The sequence below is a fragment of the Physeter macrocephalus genome, chromosome 11, assembly GCF_002837175.3.
Source record: "Physeter macrocephalus isolate SW-GA chromosome 11, ASM283717v5, whole genome shotgun sequence".
Classification (NCBI taxonomy): Eukaryota; Metazoa; Chordata; class Mammalia; order Artiodactyla; family Physeteridae; genus Physeter; species Physeter macrocephalus.
This window is the reverse complement of record NC_041224.1, coordinates 174206947-174225384: the sequence shown is the minus strand read 5'-3', so window position 1 is coordinate 174225384 and position 18438 is coordinate 174206947. Positions and strand designations below refer to the sequence as shown.

The 18438-nt window shown below is 38.8% G+C and overlaps 1 protein-coding gene across 7 annotated transcripts in view; it reads left to right on the top strand.

Annotated features, from left to right (window-relative positions):
• ATG2B (autophagy related 2B) overlaps positions 1-18438 on the top strand; it is a 60531-nt gene that overhangs the window by 28427 nt on the left and 13666 nt on the right. For 4 of the 7 annotated variants that reach the window (XM_024131023.1, XM_055088699.1, XM_028496369.2 and 1 more), the window contains 14 exons: positions 914-1064; positions 2057-2256; positions 2426-2506; positions 3684-3790; positions 3954-4046; positions 4907-4977; positions 5373-5449; positions 5696-5899; positions 7479-7620; positions 9859-10061; positions 10799-11025; positions 12889-12997; positions 13939-14133; positions 14953-15054. In XM_024131023.1, the coding sequence (XP_023986791.1) occupies positions 914-1064; positions 2057-2256; positions 2426-2506; positions 3684-3790; positions 3954-4046; positions 4907-4977; positions 5373-5449; positions 5696-5899; positions 7479-7620; positions 9859-10061; positions 10799-11025; positions 12889-12997; positions 13939-14133; positions 14953-15054 (1962 nt within the window). Of the gene's footprint in view, positions 1-913; positions 1065-2056; positions 2257-2425; positions 2507-3683; positions 3791-3953; positions 4047-4906; positions 4978-5372; positions 5450-5695; positions 5900-7478; positions 7621-9858; positions 10062-10798; positions 11026-12888; positions 12998-13938; positions 14134-14903; positions 15055-18438 lie in introns of all 7 variants that reach the window. The other 3 variants (XR_008618740.1, XM_055088698.1, XM_055088697.1) reach the window with 3 other exon arrangements.

Sequence of the window (18438 nt, the reverse complement as noted above, 5' to 3'; positions counted from 1 at the left end):
GGGTTGTTAAAGTCCCCTACTATGATTGTGTTACTGTCGATTTCCCTTTTTATGGCTGTTAGTATTTGCCTTATGTATTGAGGTGTTCCTATGTTGGGTGCATAAATATTTACAATTGTTATATCTTCTTCATGGATCGGTCCCTTGATCATTATGTAGTGTCCTTCTTTGTCTCTTGTAATAGTTTTTATTTTAAAGTCTATTTTGTCTGATATGAGAATTGCTACTACTGCTTTCTTCTGATTTCCATTTGCATGGAATATCTTTTTCCAACCCCTCACTTTCAGTCTGTATGTGTCTCTAGGTCTGAAGTGGGTCTCTTGTAGACAGCATATATATGGGTCTTGTTTTTGTATCCATTCAGCCAGTCTGTATCTTTTGGTGGGAGCATTTAATCCATTTACATTTAAGGTAATTATTGATATGTATGTTCCTATTCCCATTTTCTTAATTGTTTTGCGTTTGTTATTATAGGTCTTTTCCTTCTCTTGTATTTCTTGCCTAGAGAAGTTTCTTTAGCATTTGTTGTAAAGCTGGTTTGGTGGTCCTGAACTCTCTCAGCTTTTGCTTGTCGGTAAAGGTTTTAATTTCTCTAGCCTACCCAGGTACGTGGGGAGTTTCTTGCCTTTTGGGAGGCCTGAGGTCTTCTGCCAGCGTTCAGTGGGTGTTCTGTAGGAGTTGTTCCACGTGTAGATGTATTTCTGATGTATCTGCCTCCGGTCGCTCCCGCGGCCGGCTCAGCCTCCCAATTATTCAGTTTTTAATACCACCATGTTGGATGGTTCAAGAATCAGACCACTTTGCTGCGGTGTGGGAGATCCTCCTAACCTGAATCAAGGAGGAGCATCTCAAGGGTCATTCTTACTTTTCTGCATTTAATTAATGACTTCTCTGTTTTTTCTGATCTTATTAGCAAGATAATGGAGATCTGTTGGAAAACAAGCATGGTGAATTCTGGTTAGAATTCAACAGTGGTTCGTTATTTTGTGTGACAAAATATGAAGGTTTTGATGACAAGCACTATATCTGCCTTCATTGTAGCAGTTTCAGTCTCTATCACAAAGGTAGGACAAGTGTTAAATATGTGTGTTTTGTTCACTTCTGGTTAGACATGTTTAAATTTTGCTTAATAAAGAAAATCTACTGAGAACAGAACTCTTAACATTATAAATTATTTTCTGTAGGGTGTTCTGATTCCACTGGCAAAGTAATAATTATTGTAAATTAGAAGTTGACTTTATGTTCTTTTTTTGCAACAACTTATATTGAGATATAATTCACATACCATGTAATTCACCCATTTAAAATATACATTTCAGTGGTTTTTAGTATTCCATAGAGTTGTGTAACCATCATCATAGTCAACTTTAGAGCATTTTCATCAACCCCCCAGAAGAAGTCTGCACCTTTGAGCTATAAACCCCCAGTGCTGCAGTCCCCTCTAGCCTCAAGAAACCACTGATTTACTCTCCATCTCTATGGATTTGCATATTCTGGCTGTTTCATGTAAATATTGTCATACAATAGAAGATCTTTTGTGATTGGCATCTTGGCATGATGTTTTCAAGGTTAATCCAAATATATCAGTGTTTTATTCCTTTTTATTGCCAAGGAATATTCCATTTTATGCATATACCATATCTTATTATACATTGATCAGTTGATGGGACTTTACATTCTTTATTTTCTCCTAAGTGGTATTTCCTTTTGGTAACAAATACAGAATTTGCTCTTCTTTGAGCACATTCCTTGTGTTACTTTGTGAATAGAAATGAGACACTTGCACATTCTTAATGTTTATTAGATTTTCCTGTTTAAATTTAACTTTTCCAGCATTTCAGATCTCAAATTTTTTTTTTTTTAACTTGGATAGTCACTTATACCAACATTAGTAGAGGAGAATGAATTATTAATGTCAAGCTGGTTCTTGGTCATTTTGCCTGCAGGGTATGTTATATTCAGTGGAAGTACATGGATTTTTGTTTTGAGTTATAGAAGTTCGTGAATTAATTTCAAATAATCATTTTGTTATCTTGTCACCTCATTGTGGATATAGGCATAGTGGATGGAGCGATTCCTTCTACAGAAACACGACTGCCCAGTTCAACCCGACCACATTGGTTAGAACCTACTATTTATTCCTCTGAAGAAGATGGCCTCAGTCGAGCTTCTTCAGATGGTGTTGGAGGAGACACTTTGAATATGCTCTCTGTTGCAGTTAAAATATTGTCTGATAAATCAGAGTCCAATACAAAGGTGTGTGTTTTGTACTTTTATACCATTAAATACTTGCTGCTGATTTGATTACTAGTTAATAAAAATGATTGCAAAAATGTAACACATTTCTTTTCTTCGAAAAACTTTTCAAGTTTTGAACCAGAGGGTTATGTAGGTGCTACATGTAATTCTTCGTGTTGCTCTGTAGGAATTTCTCATTGCTGTGGGACTGAAAGGAACCACTCTCCAGCACAGAATGCTTCCTTCTGGGCTTAGCTGGCATGAGCAGGTAAGAGAGCTGTGATGTATATGTACGGATTTATTTTTTACTTTATGTTAATATATAATACACATACTGAAAAGTTCACAAATCATAAATATTCAGCGCTCATCGAATTTTCATGAAATAAATACTCCTATATAAATACCACCTCTTAATGTTAGGAAATAGAACATTATCACCACCCCAGAATGTAATTCATTTTGTTACCTCAAAGTTTGGTCCTTAAACATCTCAAAGACAAAGTTATGTTTTGTTATTAAAGGGAAGGGACCTGTAGAGTGCCTGGCATAGGGGAGAATAAGTGAGTGTTGACTTGCGCTTAGTAACCGTATATACGCTTTAACTGCATGTTTCAGAATCATCCCCTAGGCCAACAGTATACACTGAGGCATTTATAAGGAATTCTGTAATCAATTTCCAGTGTAATAACTGTATTTGTTTAATTACATTTTTTCAAAGGAAACTTTGAGTAAGAAGTTAACTCTTCTTTATATGAGAATGAAAACTAGCACACTATGATTCTTGTTCGTTTTCCTTAGAAAGGGAAGCCTTTTCTTTGTGCTTGGAAAATAATAAATTATTTTAAACTTGAATGCTTTCAGAAGTATTCTGAAACATAAAATATATATAGAGAGAGAATAAATAGAGCGGGGGTAGAGAGATGGTTAGTCAACTGGCTGGCTGTAAAGGAGAGATTTAGCCTAACTTTTTTATCTAGATAGAAATGTAGAGAAGATGTTGGTGAGAAGGACTCGTTTTCAGGCAGATCCGGGTATAAATTAAGGAACAGGAACTCCTCCCAACAGTGCATTTTATAGAAAACCAGATGGAGAGTTTTAAACAGTCTTTGGCAAAATTTGTTTTTTTCCAAAAGAATTATCCCAAGCAAAGTAATGTTGAAAGTATATTATACATACTTTGTTAGTTTCATAGGCTATGATTTTTCCAGTATCTCTGTAGCATTGCAATTGTTAGATGGGCCTCTTCATTTCAAATTCTAGTTTTGCAAATACTTTTTGAAATGAATTCCTTCAAATGATGATTTTCTTTTAACATTATGATTTTCCACTGAATGGTTGGGTTTTTTTTGTGAGCTATTTTATTTCATGTTGGTATTAAGGATATCATATCAAAACTTTTTTTTTCTTCTAAAGCAGGGCATTTTATATTTTTGTGATTATAGATTTTATACTTCTTGAATATTGCTGATGAACCTGTTCTGGGATACAATCCTCCAGCTTCATTTACAACCTTTCATGTTCATCTCTGGAGCTGTGCACTTGATTATAGGTTAGTTCATAAATGGAGCAAAATAAAGTTTTAGTCTTTAAAATATGTACTAAGTTTTGAGAAAAATATGTAGTTCAGTAGAGTTAAGGTTCAAAATGCTCTTTAAAGGGAGTTTCTTTTTTTTGCAGCAGACTAATGTTCTCTTGTTTCTTTGTGGTAATAGGCCTCTTTATTTGCCAATCCGATCTCTTCTTACTGTTGAAACATTCAGCGTTTCAAGTAGTGTTGCCTTGGATAAATCATCATCTACTCTCAGGTACCGTGTTAAGCCTCGCTGTTTACTAAATGCAGCGGTTCAAAACATACTGACAGAGCTTTATCTCAACCCTTTGATTAAAGTCTCAATCTTTGTTAAAAGCAGCATCCTTTTACTATTAGTCATGTTCCTTTATCCAAGTTTTCAATTTTTCTTTCTCAGATGATTCGTCCCACCTCTTCAATTCATTATTGCATTTCATTTTTAGGGAGAAAATTAATTCTTGAGATTGTTGGTTAACTTTTTAAAACATTTATATGTAAACTTCCCATAATACCTGAGACACTTCATTTTCCTAATTTAAACCTTGTGAATTTGTTAAAATTGCTGAAAATTTAAAATTGATTTGAGCAGATGATTTAATCTCATTTAGGCCATTTAAATGTTTCTAGTACTCATAAACAGTGAGTTTTAAAGAAATGTTAGGGACTTCCCTGGTGGTCCAGTGGTTAAGAATCTGCCTTCCAATGCAGGGGACATGGGTTCAATCCCTGGTCAGGGAACTAGGATCCCACGTGCTGTGGGGCAACTAAGCCCACACCACAGCGAGAGAGCCCACGTGCTCTGGAGCCTGCGCACCACAACTAGAGAGAAGCCCGCGCACTGCAACGAAAGACCCCGCATTTTGCAGATCCTGTGTGCTGCAACTAAGACCCACCACAGCCAAAGACAGATTAAAAAAATAAATAAATATTAAAAAAATAAAGAAATGTTAGGTGACATTTGTAAGTTAGAAACTATATATGACTTTGATCATATTTATATCAGAAAGAATGGTACAGCTAAGTATATAGTGATCATGCAGCATATATTCAAGGTTAGTTTTTTAGATCTTGATTTTATCTTTTTTTTTTGCCCAGAATAATCTTGGATGAAGCTGCTTTACACCTGTCTGACAAGTGTAATACTGTCACTATAAATCTGAATAGAGGTAAGAGTTAAAAAACAAAATCTGGGATAGATGAATCCTCTTTTATTTTTTGCATCTGAATATTTTTAAGCATTTTAACTCTAGAATAATGCCAGTGAACTAAGGATCTTATCAGTCTGAATATTGTAATACCAGTTTGTAATATCAATAACATTGGTGAAATGCATCAAATTATATATACTCTTGTTTATTTAATAGAAGGCAGATTTTGTTTCTAACTAAAAATAAAGTGAACTGTAGGATTTTTGTAGGATGAAACTATGTTTCCATTACAAGTATTTGTAGTACTACCTGCCATGAATTTTAAAGAAACGCTAGTTTTATTAGGTGTTTGTTGGATAAGCAATTTTTGAGTTATACTCAGATATTTTATTAATTACTTAAACAAATTTTAGATTATGTTCGTGTGATGGATATGGGGCTTTTGGAATTAACCATAACTGCAGTGAAGTCTGATTCTGATGGAGAGCAAGTAAGTTATTAAAATAAATGGATATTTTTATTTAAGTCCTTTTTTTTATAGAAGAGACTAAAAACATACTGAACTTACTGTAAAATTATTTTTCCACTTACCTAATTTTAGTCAGAAATAGATAAAATATTTTAAAGTTAAGATCGAGTTATTATAAATGCATGTTTCCTGTGGCAAGACAAATTATCATATTATATTTTATTTAATGTAAACCTATGCAAACATTTTTTTCTCTTGTTTTGGTAGACATTTTTATCCTTTTTTCCGTGTCCTGTCCAGACTGAGCCGCACTTTGAATTACACTGTTCGAGTGACGTTGTCCATATTAGAACGTGCTCAGACTCTTGTGCTGCATTAATGAATCTCATTCAGTACATTGCAAGCTACGGAGACCTACATGCGGCTAACAAGGCGGACGTGAAGCCCGGAGCCCCGCAAAGAAAGGTGAAGGTACAGCCGCCAGCCTCATTCATTAGAACTCACTCACCCCCACCTCATTCCAGACATGCGAGTGACCTGTACATCGGCGAGGTCTTCTTGACAGTCATAGGGTAGAAAGGAAACTTTGAATAATCATCTATCTATCCTTACTTTCAGGGTGATGGGGTCTACAAACGTGATTCCATGGGCCTTTTTGGAAAACCATTCTACTGTTTGATGCTCTCAGTTTCAGAACATTAATCTTCTCAACCAACATACATTTTCCCAGACTTAAATTATTTTCATATGTCCTCAGGGAAGAAAGAAAACATTTATCATGTGAGAGTCTGTTATATGAAAGTTGTATGTAAAAATGCTATGAGAAGGTAGATGGCAGGAATTAGTATTATTACCAGAAGACTTATCTATATGATATTATCTTTCATATTTGTTATCTGCAATTCTATCCAGTTTTCAGTATACTTTCTCATATGTGATTTCCTCTTACCCAGTGCAGTTGAGAGGTTAAAGATTACCATCTCTGTTTAGTAGATGAATAAGTTAAGACCCAGAGAATTTAGGTAATTTGCCCTAGTTAGTAGCAGACACAGCAACAATATGCAGATATTTGGATTCCCAGTTCATTGCTTTCTTATGCCCCCAGCTGCCCTCTCTGCCCTCTCATATGTCCAGATAGAACAACGTCCAGTTTGTTTAGCATTTACTTTTTTTCAGTCTTTTTATTCTTCTTCATGGCCTCTTCTGTGAACAGAATTCTCAGTCCCCTTAGGTCAATAGATCCTTCAGTAGGGGTCTGACAGGCCTCGCATTATCTTTCGTTCATGCTGATCTTACACCTCATTTGTGTTACACTTCTGTTTTTGTTTCCTTGCTTCTGCTGTATTCTCCCTGATAATGAAGTGATTTATGATACTCTCTCTCTCTACTGTTTCTTCTCTTTTATTCTCCAGTTTATTAAAAGTTATTTTGAATTATCCCTTTCAAATGAGATCTTTCCATTTTAGAGTCATGCTGCCATTTTAAAAGCATGATTTGGATTTGATGAATCCACAATTCACTAACAAAAATGGTTAAGCATCAGTGTTGGAATTGAACTCCACAAATCACTTTTTAGTAGATTTCCCCCCTCATGTATACCCCCTACTGTGTTTAGGTGTCTGTTGGTTCCAAAAATGAGGCTCTACCTACAGTGGCTTTGTCTCAGAGGGTGAAGGTCATGGCAGCCATCAGTAGGTTTGAGCAGATCGGACTCTACAGAGAGACCCCCCCGCCTCCCCCAGCTTCACTGCAGTGTTTTTCACCTTCCTTCTCTTCGAATGTATTACCTCTTCAAGATTCAGTTCACTGTGCCGGCTTTGAGATGATAACACATTTATTTCTACTTGCCAGTAGTTGTTGGGGTGAAAATGCTGATACTAAAGACTTAAAATGAAAATATAACACCTGCTGAGAGAATATAGAAAAATGAACGTGTTCCTGTTTTTGGTGTTTTTGTGAAATGTAGTGTATTTCTAGGACAAAATAAACGTTGAATAATTTGCTTTTTAGAGCATTTCAAGTTGATTTTAATTAGGGTTTTTGGCTGTAGGTAGATTCCACTGGTCGGTCATCCTCACGCTGTCCAGTACTTCCTGAAGCAGATCAACAAATATTACGAGATTTGATGAGTGACGCTATGGAGGAAATTGACACGCAAGAGGCTGCTGCGTCTGTAAAACCACAGTCTAATGGTGAGACAGACCAGGACTTCTTCCTGGGAGCTGTGATGTTGTAGTTGAGGCTGACATTGCTTGTGTTCTTACAGAGTCCTCAATAAGTAGCTTACTAAAGAAAAGACAGGTCTGAGTTTTGGTGGATATTTATTAGTCAGTCAGCTTGTGTTTATTGAATGTTTAGTAGATAAATAATACTGGCCAGAGTGTTGGGGGGGGCGGCGACAGGTAAAGTGGAAGACAAGGCTTATGTTCCCTGGTAGCTCATGGTCTAGTGCAGCAAACTGGCACTGAACCAGACTGAGGCTAGTGCTTAGAACCATCGAGAGGTGATAGAAGAAAACACTTCAGAATGTAGTGTACACTCTAATCACTGGTTGGAAAGGATTTGGAATCCCTTCATTAGACTTCAGTGAAAATGAGATTAGCTGGCTTTTAAAAAGTGTGTAGGACCTAGGCGTGTAGAGGGGACAGAGAAGATAATCTTGGCAAGGTCACTAACATCAGCAGAGGCCCAGAGGCGTGTATGAGCCTTAATGATCTAGTAACTCAGGCTATTAATACTGGAACAAAAGTTCCGTTCTTGTGGAAAAGAATTAGGCAGTAATGTTAGATAAGCAGGGAGGAACCAGACAGAGAGCTTTAAAGCCAAGTGGAAGCATTTAAATATTTTGAAGTATCTATCTAAAAATATTTTTTTTCTAATTGGCTGAACATAGCTATTTCTATATGTGTGAGATCTTAATTTTTAAAAATTATTTCATAGTGTTATAGAAGTTTAGCATTCAATGTTGCTTTCATTCTAATTTAGAATAAATTAGAGCTAAGGAAGCAAATGGGAACTTGTAGTTCCCTGTCTACTAACATTGTTTGTAATAAATGTTAGCAGCTAACCTACTCACGTGGGAAAGAATGTTTAATGAATATTTACTGAGCAGTTTCAACACACAAGACTCTGTACTGGGCATGGAGCACTTACAAGGATGAGTGGGTTCAAAGTGCTGCCACGGGAGAATTTAAAGTCTAGTCTGTGCGCCTTCCGAGGCTAAGACGTCACCACACTCATCTTAGTATTCTTAGTTCATATCACAGGGTTTGGTTTGAGTGAATGAATGGAGAAAGAATTAGTGAATCTGTGGCAGTCCCTGGCAGTCCAGTGGTTAGGACTCCATGCTTCCACCACAGGGGGCATGGGTTTGATCCCTGGTCGGGGGAACTAAGATCCCGCATACTATGCAGTGTGGCCACAAAAAAAAAAAAACAAAAACAAAAGACAAGAATTAGTGAATCTAATATATAATATAAATGTATAAAAAATATATGTTCACATACAGATTTTTGCACACATGCAGCCTTTTGTGAACTTCATATTGTGAGAGCTACCTGAGAACTGGTGTCCCATTTGGGTATCCAGTGCCCCCAAGGAGTCTTTTTATTGCTTGGAATCACTCCCTGGCCTAAGACATGCTTGGCAACTGTTTCCCCCACCCCTTCCCCGAGCAGAGATTTCCTATAGTTTTAGGTGAGACGCTGCTGGATGTAACTATTTCCCCTCCCCTTGCTATATTGTCCAAGGATTTTCTTCCAGAACTCCACCTACGGCACATAATTGTCAATATGAAATTCTGGCTAAAATGGAACTCCAGTCCACAGTAACTAGCTGCTGTTGAATTCCTGAACTTCTCTGACACTAAATAACTAAGAGGAGACTGTCTGTAACTTTATGAGTCCATCATTTATTGTTTCTTAGAAAACTTCATACTTACTTGTCTTTTTATTAGTAGTCAGAAGGTTATTGTAAGAAATAAGCGAGATACTGTTTTTTAAAAATTTTTGTCTGCGTTGGGTCTTCGTTGCTGCGTGCAGGCTTTCTCTGGTTGCGGCGAGCGGAGGCTACTCTTCGCTGCGGTGCGCGGGCTTCTCATTGCGGTGGCTTCTCTTGTTGCAGAGCACGGGCTCTAGGTGCACAGGCTTCCTTGGTTGCAGCACGCGGGCTCAGTAGTTGCGGCACATGGGCCCTAGTGCACACGGGCTTCAGTAGTTGCAGTGCAGGGACTCAGTAGTTGTGGCGCACGGGCTTAGTTGCTCCATGGCATGTGGGATCTTCCCAGACCACGGATTGAACCTGTGTCCCCTGCATTGGCAGGCGGATTTTTACCAATGCACCACGAGGGAAGTCCTAAAATGCTTAATAAATGTTATTGTTGTTGATGTTTAAAATATGCCAGAACTGAATGTTGTAATCTTTTCACCTAGGTGTTTTGGATGAAAAATCTCAAATTCAGGGGCCGTGTTGTTCAGACCTCTTCCTGTTTCCTGATGAGAGTGGAAACGTGTCCCAGGAGCCTGGGCCCACTTACGCCTCATTCACACACCACTTGATGAGTGATGCGGTGACAGGCGTGCCCACAGAAAATGACGACTTTTGCATTCTTTTTGCACCAAGAGCAACCATTCAGGTAATAAGTTGATGATATAATTAATGTCTTAAAATAGTGTTATAAATTGAATTGACCAAAGGGCACCTGAAAAGATTCTTTAGGTTTTGTTAACTCTTTACAGTTCAGAATTACTTCCTTTTGTAATTTACTCTTGACACTTTGTAAATGTTTGTTATCCTTTACTCTTTTTATGAACATCTCTCAGAGACTCTCTACTTGCAAAGTCTCCTGCATTGTTTATTGAACTACAGAGGAAGTATGTAGTAAGATACCTCTTCAGGGTTGTGAAATTAAATGGCAGAAAGGAGTTCTGTACAGAGTTGTTAACACAAGAATTGGGAAAGATAAGATGTGATTTGTGAGAAGGCTAATGCTTGGTTAATGTATATAATTTCCTTTTTAGAATCATGCTCACATTGAAAAAGCATGGTCTGGATTTAGTGAATCCACAGTTCACTAAACAAAATGGTAAAGCATTGAATCTGTATCTTTTTATTGTCAAACAAGTAGTAAAAGCCAAATCGTAGACTATAAAAAATTCTTATGGAGTGATTCACGTAGAAGAGAGAGTTCATTTTATTGTTAATAAAGCAGAGTATCTTATGTGATGACTATCGTCAGTATTTATTATTCCACTTTATATATTGAAATTATGAGAAAGAATGCAGAATCAAGAAATCCCCTTGAGATGCTCACCATAATCAGTGATTTCCACTTAAATAAGAAGGTGTGTGTTACCTCTTCCTTTGTCTTAGGAGAAGGAAGAAGAACCAGTTGTAAAAATAATGGTTGATGATGCGATTGTGATAAGAGATAATTATTTTAGTCTGCCTGTTAAGAAGACAGATACGAGCAAAGCCCCGTTACACTTTCCTATTCCTGTAATTCGGTACCTGGTTAAAGAAGTCTCCCTTGTTTGGCATCTTTTTGGAGGAAAAGATTTTGGAACAGCCCCTCCTGCTTCTCCAGCTAAAAGTTATATGTAAGTTAATTTCTACATAAGTTTATTTGGCAGACCAATATACTCTCTTTGTTGTGGCACACAGGCTTCTCTAGTTGGGGCGCGTGGGCTCAGTAGTTGTGGCGCGAGGGCTTGGTTGCCCCGCAGCATGTGGGATCTTAGTTCCCCGACCAGGGATCGAACCCACATCCCCTGCATTGGAAGGCAGATTCTTAACCACTGGACCACCAGGCCAATATATTCTTTTCACTAAAAATACATAGAATTTATCCTTTTAAGAATTATTAATAAGTAATATAAAAAACTGTAATTTAAATGTTACTCTTTTAATGTTAAATTTTTGCATTTGAAAACTTGTTTGCATTCTTTGTATCTTTTTCCTAAAATACGATGACTTAAGCCATTTCCATTCAGCAAAATTTTTCGGGTACCTACCGTGTTCCAGAGCCTGTGTTAGAGGCACATTCATTAAAATGAATACGACCCAGACCCTGTCCTAAGTTCAGAAGGGAGAGAGAGTTACGTGAGCCAGTGAGGGCAACGAAGTGAAGTGTGTGCATCAGGAGGTGGGGACCACGCGTGCCCCTGATTCTCTAGCACCCAGCGGGGTGCCCAGCACACATCCCCTGCATTGGAAGGCAGATTCTTAACCACTGGACCACCAGGCCAATATATTCTTTTCACTAAAAATACATAGAATTTATCCTTTTAAGAATTATTAATAAGTAATATAAAAAACTGTAATTTAAATGTTACTCTTTTAATGTTAAATTTTTGCATTTGAAAACTTGTTTGCATTCTTTGTATCTTTTTCCTAAAATACGATGACTTAAGCCATTTCCATTCAGCAAAATTTTTCGGGTACCTACCGTGTTCCAGAGCCTGTGTTAGAGGCACATTCATTAAAATGAATACGACCCAGACCCTGTCCTAAGTTCAGAAGGGAGAGAGAGTTACGTGAGCCAGTGAGGGCAACGAAGTGAAGTGTGTGCATCAGGAGGTGGGGACCACGCGTGCCCCTGATTCTCTAGCACCCAGCGGGGTGCCCAGCACAGAGTGGATGCTGCTGAAGTACTGCTGTTAATGAGTGCGTTATTCCATGGTTCTAGAAGGGAACTGGATGGAAAGACGAGGCAGGGACTAAGGGCAACGCTCTCAGTGGGGTGGGAAGGGTCAGGAAAGGCTTCACGGGGTGGGAACCTTTGGCACAGCATTGTAATGACTTTTTCTATTTAAAAGCGCTTTTAAAAAAACTTACAACTTTACGGGGCTTCCCTGGTGGCGCAGTGGTTGAGAGTCCGCCTGCCGATGCAGGGGACACGGGTTCGTGCCCCGGTCCGGGAGGATCCCACGTGCCGCGGAGCGGCTGGGCCCGTGAGCCGTGGCCGCTGAGCCTGCGCGTCCGGAGCCTGTGCTCCGCAACGGGAGAGGCCACAGCAGAGGGAGGCCCGTGTACGGCAAAAAAAGGAAAAAAAACAAAAAACAAAAAAACATAACTTTACTATAATTCTTTTCCATGTTAATTGAAATTTCTAGGACTTGTCCTCTCACTCTCAGGGGTTTCTGAAGTAATAAGGAAGTTACAGGGAGGTCTCATTTCTAAGTCTATCTTGTGATATGCACACCAACTTCATAGTTAGCGTTTTCTATAGTTTTAAATATTTAGCAAGTAGGTGATTGCTGTAACGGCAGTAATAACATTTATGTTCTCAGTGTCTCCAAGGGATAAAAGATGCGGTTTTGATTTATAGCAGTACAGTTTGTGGCAGTGTTTTGCTAGTTCTGTACTCCTGTTTTCTTTCTTCATCCTGTTATTTTTTCTGGTGTCATTCATTGCCTTTCTGTGACTGTTCCTTAACAAAAGGTTTTATTTTTCATTTATAGTAGTCCTCACAGCTCACCTTCTCACACACCTGCAAGACACGGACGTAATGTGGTATGTGGGGGAAAAGGAAGAAACCATGACTTTTTAATGGAAATACAGTTAAGCAAGGTAATGTGACATTTTGAAAGGAAAAATTCACTGAAGTAGGAGCATTAGTGGGCGTTCTTTGGTTCCTCCCTGTCCCCTCCCCCACGTGGTCTTGGGGTGTAAGTGGAAAAGTGCAGGGGTCTTGTATAAAAGCTCTTGCCTCTTTTTCTTTCTCAAATATTCTGAGAAAATTTAGGGTTTTTGTTTTTGTTTTCCCAGGCTACCCCTAGAGCAGTGTCTCTCAGAGTTGAACAAGCATCAGAATCCCCTTGAGGGCTTGTTAAAACACAGGTTGCTGGGCCCCAGGGTTTTTAATTCAGTAGGTCTGAGGTAGGGCCCATGAATTTGCATTTTTAATGAGTTCCCAGGTGATTGTGATACCACTTTACCCAGGACGGTGCTTGGGGAACCACTGCGCTGGAGTATGTCTCTGGAAGGCCTGCCATTGGATAGCACACAGGTCTCAGGTCCTTTGTGAGCGTCTGGAGACCAGCAGGCCAGGCAGCCAGTGCCATTGATGCAGTTAATTCTGTCAGCTTGTCTGGGATTGTGCCAAGGGTCGAATATTAGGGCGCTTAGCATAGAAATAGTGTAGTGACGACAGCTGCAGACACTGAATTGTACCCTTGCGCCCTTTTGGAACCTGAACCTTGCCTCCAGGCAGTTCCATAGGTATGAAGATAATGATTTTATGACTTAGGCCTATTGAGCGTTTTGCTTGAAAAGGATAGGGATTTTACCAAGGTCAAATAAGAAATGTCAGTCAGGCTTTTCCTTGTATGGTCCTGTACACATGGATTAATAAATAAATACGTGAACAAACGTAGGAATGTTACGCTGTTCTCTGAAAGTGGAATCGAAAGCTGAGAATTCAAAGAAAATGAGTGATGTTTTACATTTTAAAGAGAAGATCTGATTTAAACAAAATGTAGATTGTTCTGTGTTCTTTCTCTTCTGTAAAGGTGAAGTTTCAGCACGAGGTCTACCCCCCATGCAAACCAGAATGCGATTCTAGCCTCTTGGAACACCCGGTCTCCCGGCAGGTGTTCATCGTGCAGGATCTTGAAATTCGAGATCGTCTGGCAACATCACAAATGAATAAGTTTTTGTACCTGTATTGCAGTAAAGAAATGCCTCGAAAAGCTCATTCCAACATGGTAAGATTTAAAGCTTCATGTATTTTGTTGTATTAGTTTCAGAAAAGTATTTTTATTATATCTAACTGCAGAAGATTTATTTTAGATTAGGGAAAATTATGGGATTTTTTTTTCTCACTTTTATATGAAAATCCCTTTTAAATACGCTGCTTAAAGTTTTATGTTTTTAAAAAGTATTTTGTATGTTGTTTCTATAATTGCCAGTATATCAATACCCGAGGAAAACCAGAAGTCCTTGGTGATCTACACAAAACACTTACACAAGGAATTCCCCGGCGGTCCAGTTGTTAGGGCTCTGTGCTCTCACTGCCGAGGGCCCTGGTTCGATCCCTGGTTTGGGAGCTAAGATCCCACAAGCCACGCAGCGTGGCCAAAAAAACAAAACACTTAACACAAAATACTTAAACTAAATTGTTGGCAGTATTCCACATTTCTAACTTTTAAATTTTATTAGAATAGAAATGATGAGCTCGGGACTTCCAGAAGAAAACGTCACAGAAGCTGCCTTTGGAGTATGGGTCTGTGGATTAGCTTCTGGGGCTTAGCAGACTTCCTTGAGACTGCGAGTACAACAGTATCATTTGCGTTTTTTCCTCTAAAGAGAATTCACATCTTTCCTCAGATTCTTGAAAGAGTGTGTGACCCGAAAAAGTTAGATTCAGGGTTCTAAGGAAAGAGGGTAAACAGTTCCACTTTTTGTTCTGATGGTAGGGACTAGATATAGGATTTTTTTCCCTCTTTTTTGCTTTTCTTTTTTTAATGAAAACAAGGTCATATCATCCCTCGGGAGACAACGTGTTTGTCTGTCTCGTCTCGTAGCTGACGGTGAAAGCATTGCACGTGCGCCCGGAGCCTGGCCGGTCCCCACAGGAGTGCTGCCTCAGGGTGTCGCTGATGCCGCTCCGCCTCAATATTGACCAGGTTTGTATCACAAGCGTGATGCGTGCAGTTATGGTTAAAGATGTATCCCGCATTCCGGGTGAGAGATTTAAGTTAGTAGAATTACGGTTGTTATGATTTAACTTTTATGGAAGTTGCATAACTAAAACAGACTTCTGCTGGTAAAGAATAGGGCAAATTCATTAGCTGTTTGGAATCTGAATTAGTAGCGAATAAACGTTATTAGATTTTGTCCTCCAGTTTCCTACTCGCTGTCTCCGTGACATGGCGCCTAATACCTGCTTCACACGTTCTCTGATCTTTACGTACGTACTCCTAATGCAGATATACACGTATTCTCAGAGGATGAAGGGACTCCTCGATATACACCACTGCAAGATATAGGGGACTGTAGTCACAGCGTCTGGAAGAGAATTCCTCTGCCCTGGGCACAATGACAAATTAGTAAATTGGCACTTGAACAGGTCACAAACAAAGCAGAGATTTATGGAAAGAGGTAAAGAAATCCACTTTCCTGTATTCTAGCAAGCACCCCATCAAATGATCCTGCGTTTCGCCTACCCAGAGAGCTGTTTAAAGCATAGTTGGTGTTTTACAAGCTTTGTTCGGTGTATGAAGATGTGATACTTGGTAGTAGTGCAGTGTAGTGAAGAGTGTGGGTTTAGAGTCAGACCTGGGCTTAAATCTCAGTTCTCTTTTCCTAACTGTGTGGCTTTTGGTAGGTAACTTAATTTCCCCAAGCCTCAGTTTCTTCACTGATAAAATGGAAAAAGTAGTAGTACATGTAGCATCATTTTTTTTTAAATGAGGATTAAAGGAGACTGGTGTATGTAAAACGTTTAGCTTGGTGCCTGGCACACGCTGTTAGCGATCAGAAGTGTTAGCTTGTTATTATTATGAACTGAAGCATATAACAACTACAGAAAATAAATGGAGTTTTTATAATAATCTGCTTTTGAAATAACAAGACCCTCCCCTTATACCTTATATATTGGTGTGAGCTCAGGTTTGGAAGTAGAGGATATGTGGGGTGGTATTATTTGTTTGATTAAATAACATTGATTGAATAATGTCGATTCATTATTTAAATAAGTAATAGATGTATCAGGGATAATCTAAAGTAATATTTATATTGTAAACAAAATATAGGAGTATCTCAGAGAAAATGTATTGTGAAGCACAGAAGTTTAGCACAACTTTATGGTAATATTTGTAGCTTCTGAGCTGGGTCAGTCTTGCCAGTGAGTATTTTAGATTTATGTTTTCTCATTATGAGAAGACTATCTTTTGAAACCCGTATTTTAATCTATCCATATTGGCCTAGTAGGAATATGATGAAGTATTTATGGGAAATTTGATCTGTGAAAATCACCAGTGTGAGCAAGAATTTGAGTGAGATTTATCCCTTTATGGCATGACTTTGCCAGACTTATCAAGCCCAGTTTTCTTTAATAGACCTATTCTTTAATATTGAGCTTAATTTCTTCTTTAGAACTAGAAAGCATTATGATTTTAAAATGGAGAAATATTAACCTTAGCAAAAACAATCAGGGAAATAAATGTTATGACTAAACTGAGGAGCAATGGGAAATAATTCCCCAAGATATGGGATCGAGGGAAACAAAGCCATGCTACAAATATATATGCCTTAACTAGGAATATTATGATACAAAAGAGTCCTTTCTAGTTTGCATCTTCTAAGATTGACATACCATGCCAAATGGTCATCTGAATAGAAAGCCAAATATTTGTGTTCTTTTGAAAATATATCAGTTGATGCATGAGAATGCTTTGAGTAATATTTTTCTTACCAAGCATATCTCTGACTTTATCTTCACTGGATCATAGACAGTAAGTGTGAAAGCAATGTGTTGTTTTCTCTTGTTTCTAAGAAGCTGCATTGCTGTTGAAGCTGGGTGCAGTTGCTTGTGAAGAGCAGCGTACCTGTAGGGCAGGCAGGACACCAGGCAGATGGACTGATTGCCATGTAGGGAGCTCAGTAGATGATGGAGGTTGTGTAACTAGGCGATTTGAGATCCGAACTCTGAAGGGACCAGATTTCCTGGTCTGGTGTTCATTTTAGTATTGAACTGCCTGGAAATCTGTGTAGGGAAGATATGTTAATTCCAAATCATTTGCTGAACGCCAACCTTGTCCCAGGTCTGAAGTAGGATGCTGGGAATTCAAAGAGGAAGAAACATCCCATCCTCAGAGGTCTCTGTTTAGTGGGGAGACAAAAAGACAAAGGACTTTAACACCCTGTGATGAAGATAGGCATTAAGATGTGTCCCACCAGAAGAGGCTCCTAAGCTGGGCTGGGAGTTTGGAAGATGAGGGGTGAGCAGTAAAGGCTTCCTGGAGGAGGTGACGATCAAGCTGGGTCTTAAGGAATGTAAAATTATGAATTTTTTTTAAAGGCGTTGAGAGCCTAATTCAGGTTGTGAGATGCAGTGTGAGGCCGTTGGGTGGGACAGGTGCTTGGCTGAGGTTGGAAATGATGAACACGTAGCAGTACCAGTTGGCAGGTTTGTGATTTTTTTTCAGCATCACCTGAGCATGACATTGAAAGCACTTCTTTCCACACCTCAAGTCATATCGCACTGTTAATATCCTTTACCATAGGACCTTAAAGCTAGAAATAACTTTTATAGTGAAGGTTTAACATAAATAATAAACCATATTTTTTAAAGTTTAAAAATTGATTTTATTGGAGTGTTATTTCCATATAATAAAATGCAGAGATTTTAGATATACAGTTTGAGCTTGACAAGTATTTCTTGTTTTGGCTCTTAATGAATAAAGCTGCTATGAAATTTGTGTACAGGTCTTTTATGGACATAAGTTTTCAGTGTTCTTTGGTAATTATAAACCGAATGTCTGGGTCATAGAGTAGACGTGTGTTTACCCTCGTAGGAAGCTGCCGGATAGTTTTGCACAGTGCTCGTGCCTTTGCAGGTTCCCATCAGTAACAGGTGAGAGCAGCAGCTGCTTCACGCTCGGACCAAGCTTGGTGTCGTCTTTTTAATTTTAGCTATCTTACTTGGTGTTCATTTTGGTTTTAATTTGGATTTCCCTGATGACTAATGGTGCTGAGCATCTTTTCATGCGCTAATTTGACATTTGTATATCTTCTTTTTTGACGTGTCTGTGTCTTTCTAGTTTTTTTTTTAAGTGATTTTTTTAAACTTTATTTTTTATTTATTTATCTTGGGCTCCGTTGGGTCTTCGTTGCTGCGTGCGGGCTTCCTAGTTGCGGCGAGTGGGGGCTACTCTTTGTTGCCGTGCGCGGACTTCTCATTGTGGTGGCTTCTCTTGCAGCGGAGCACGGGCTCTAGGCATGCGGGCTTCAGCATTTGTGGCTCGTGGGCTCTAGAGCTCAGGCTCAGTAGTTGTGGCGCACGGGTT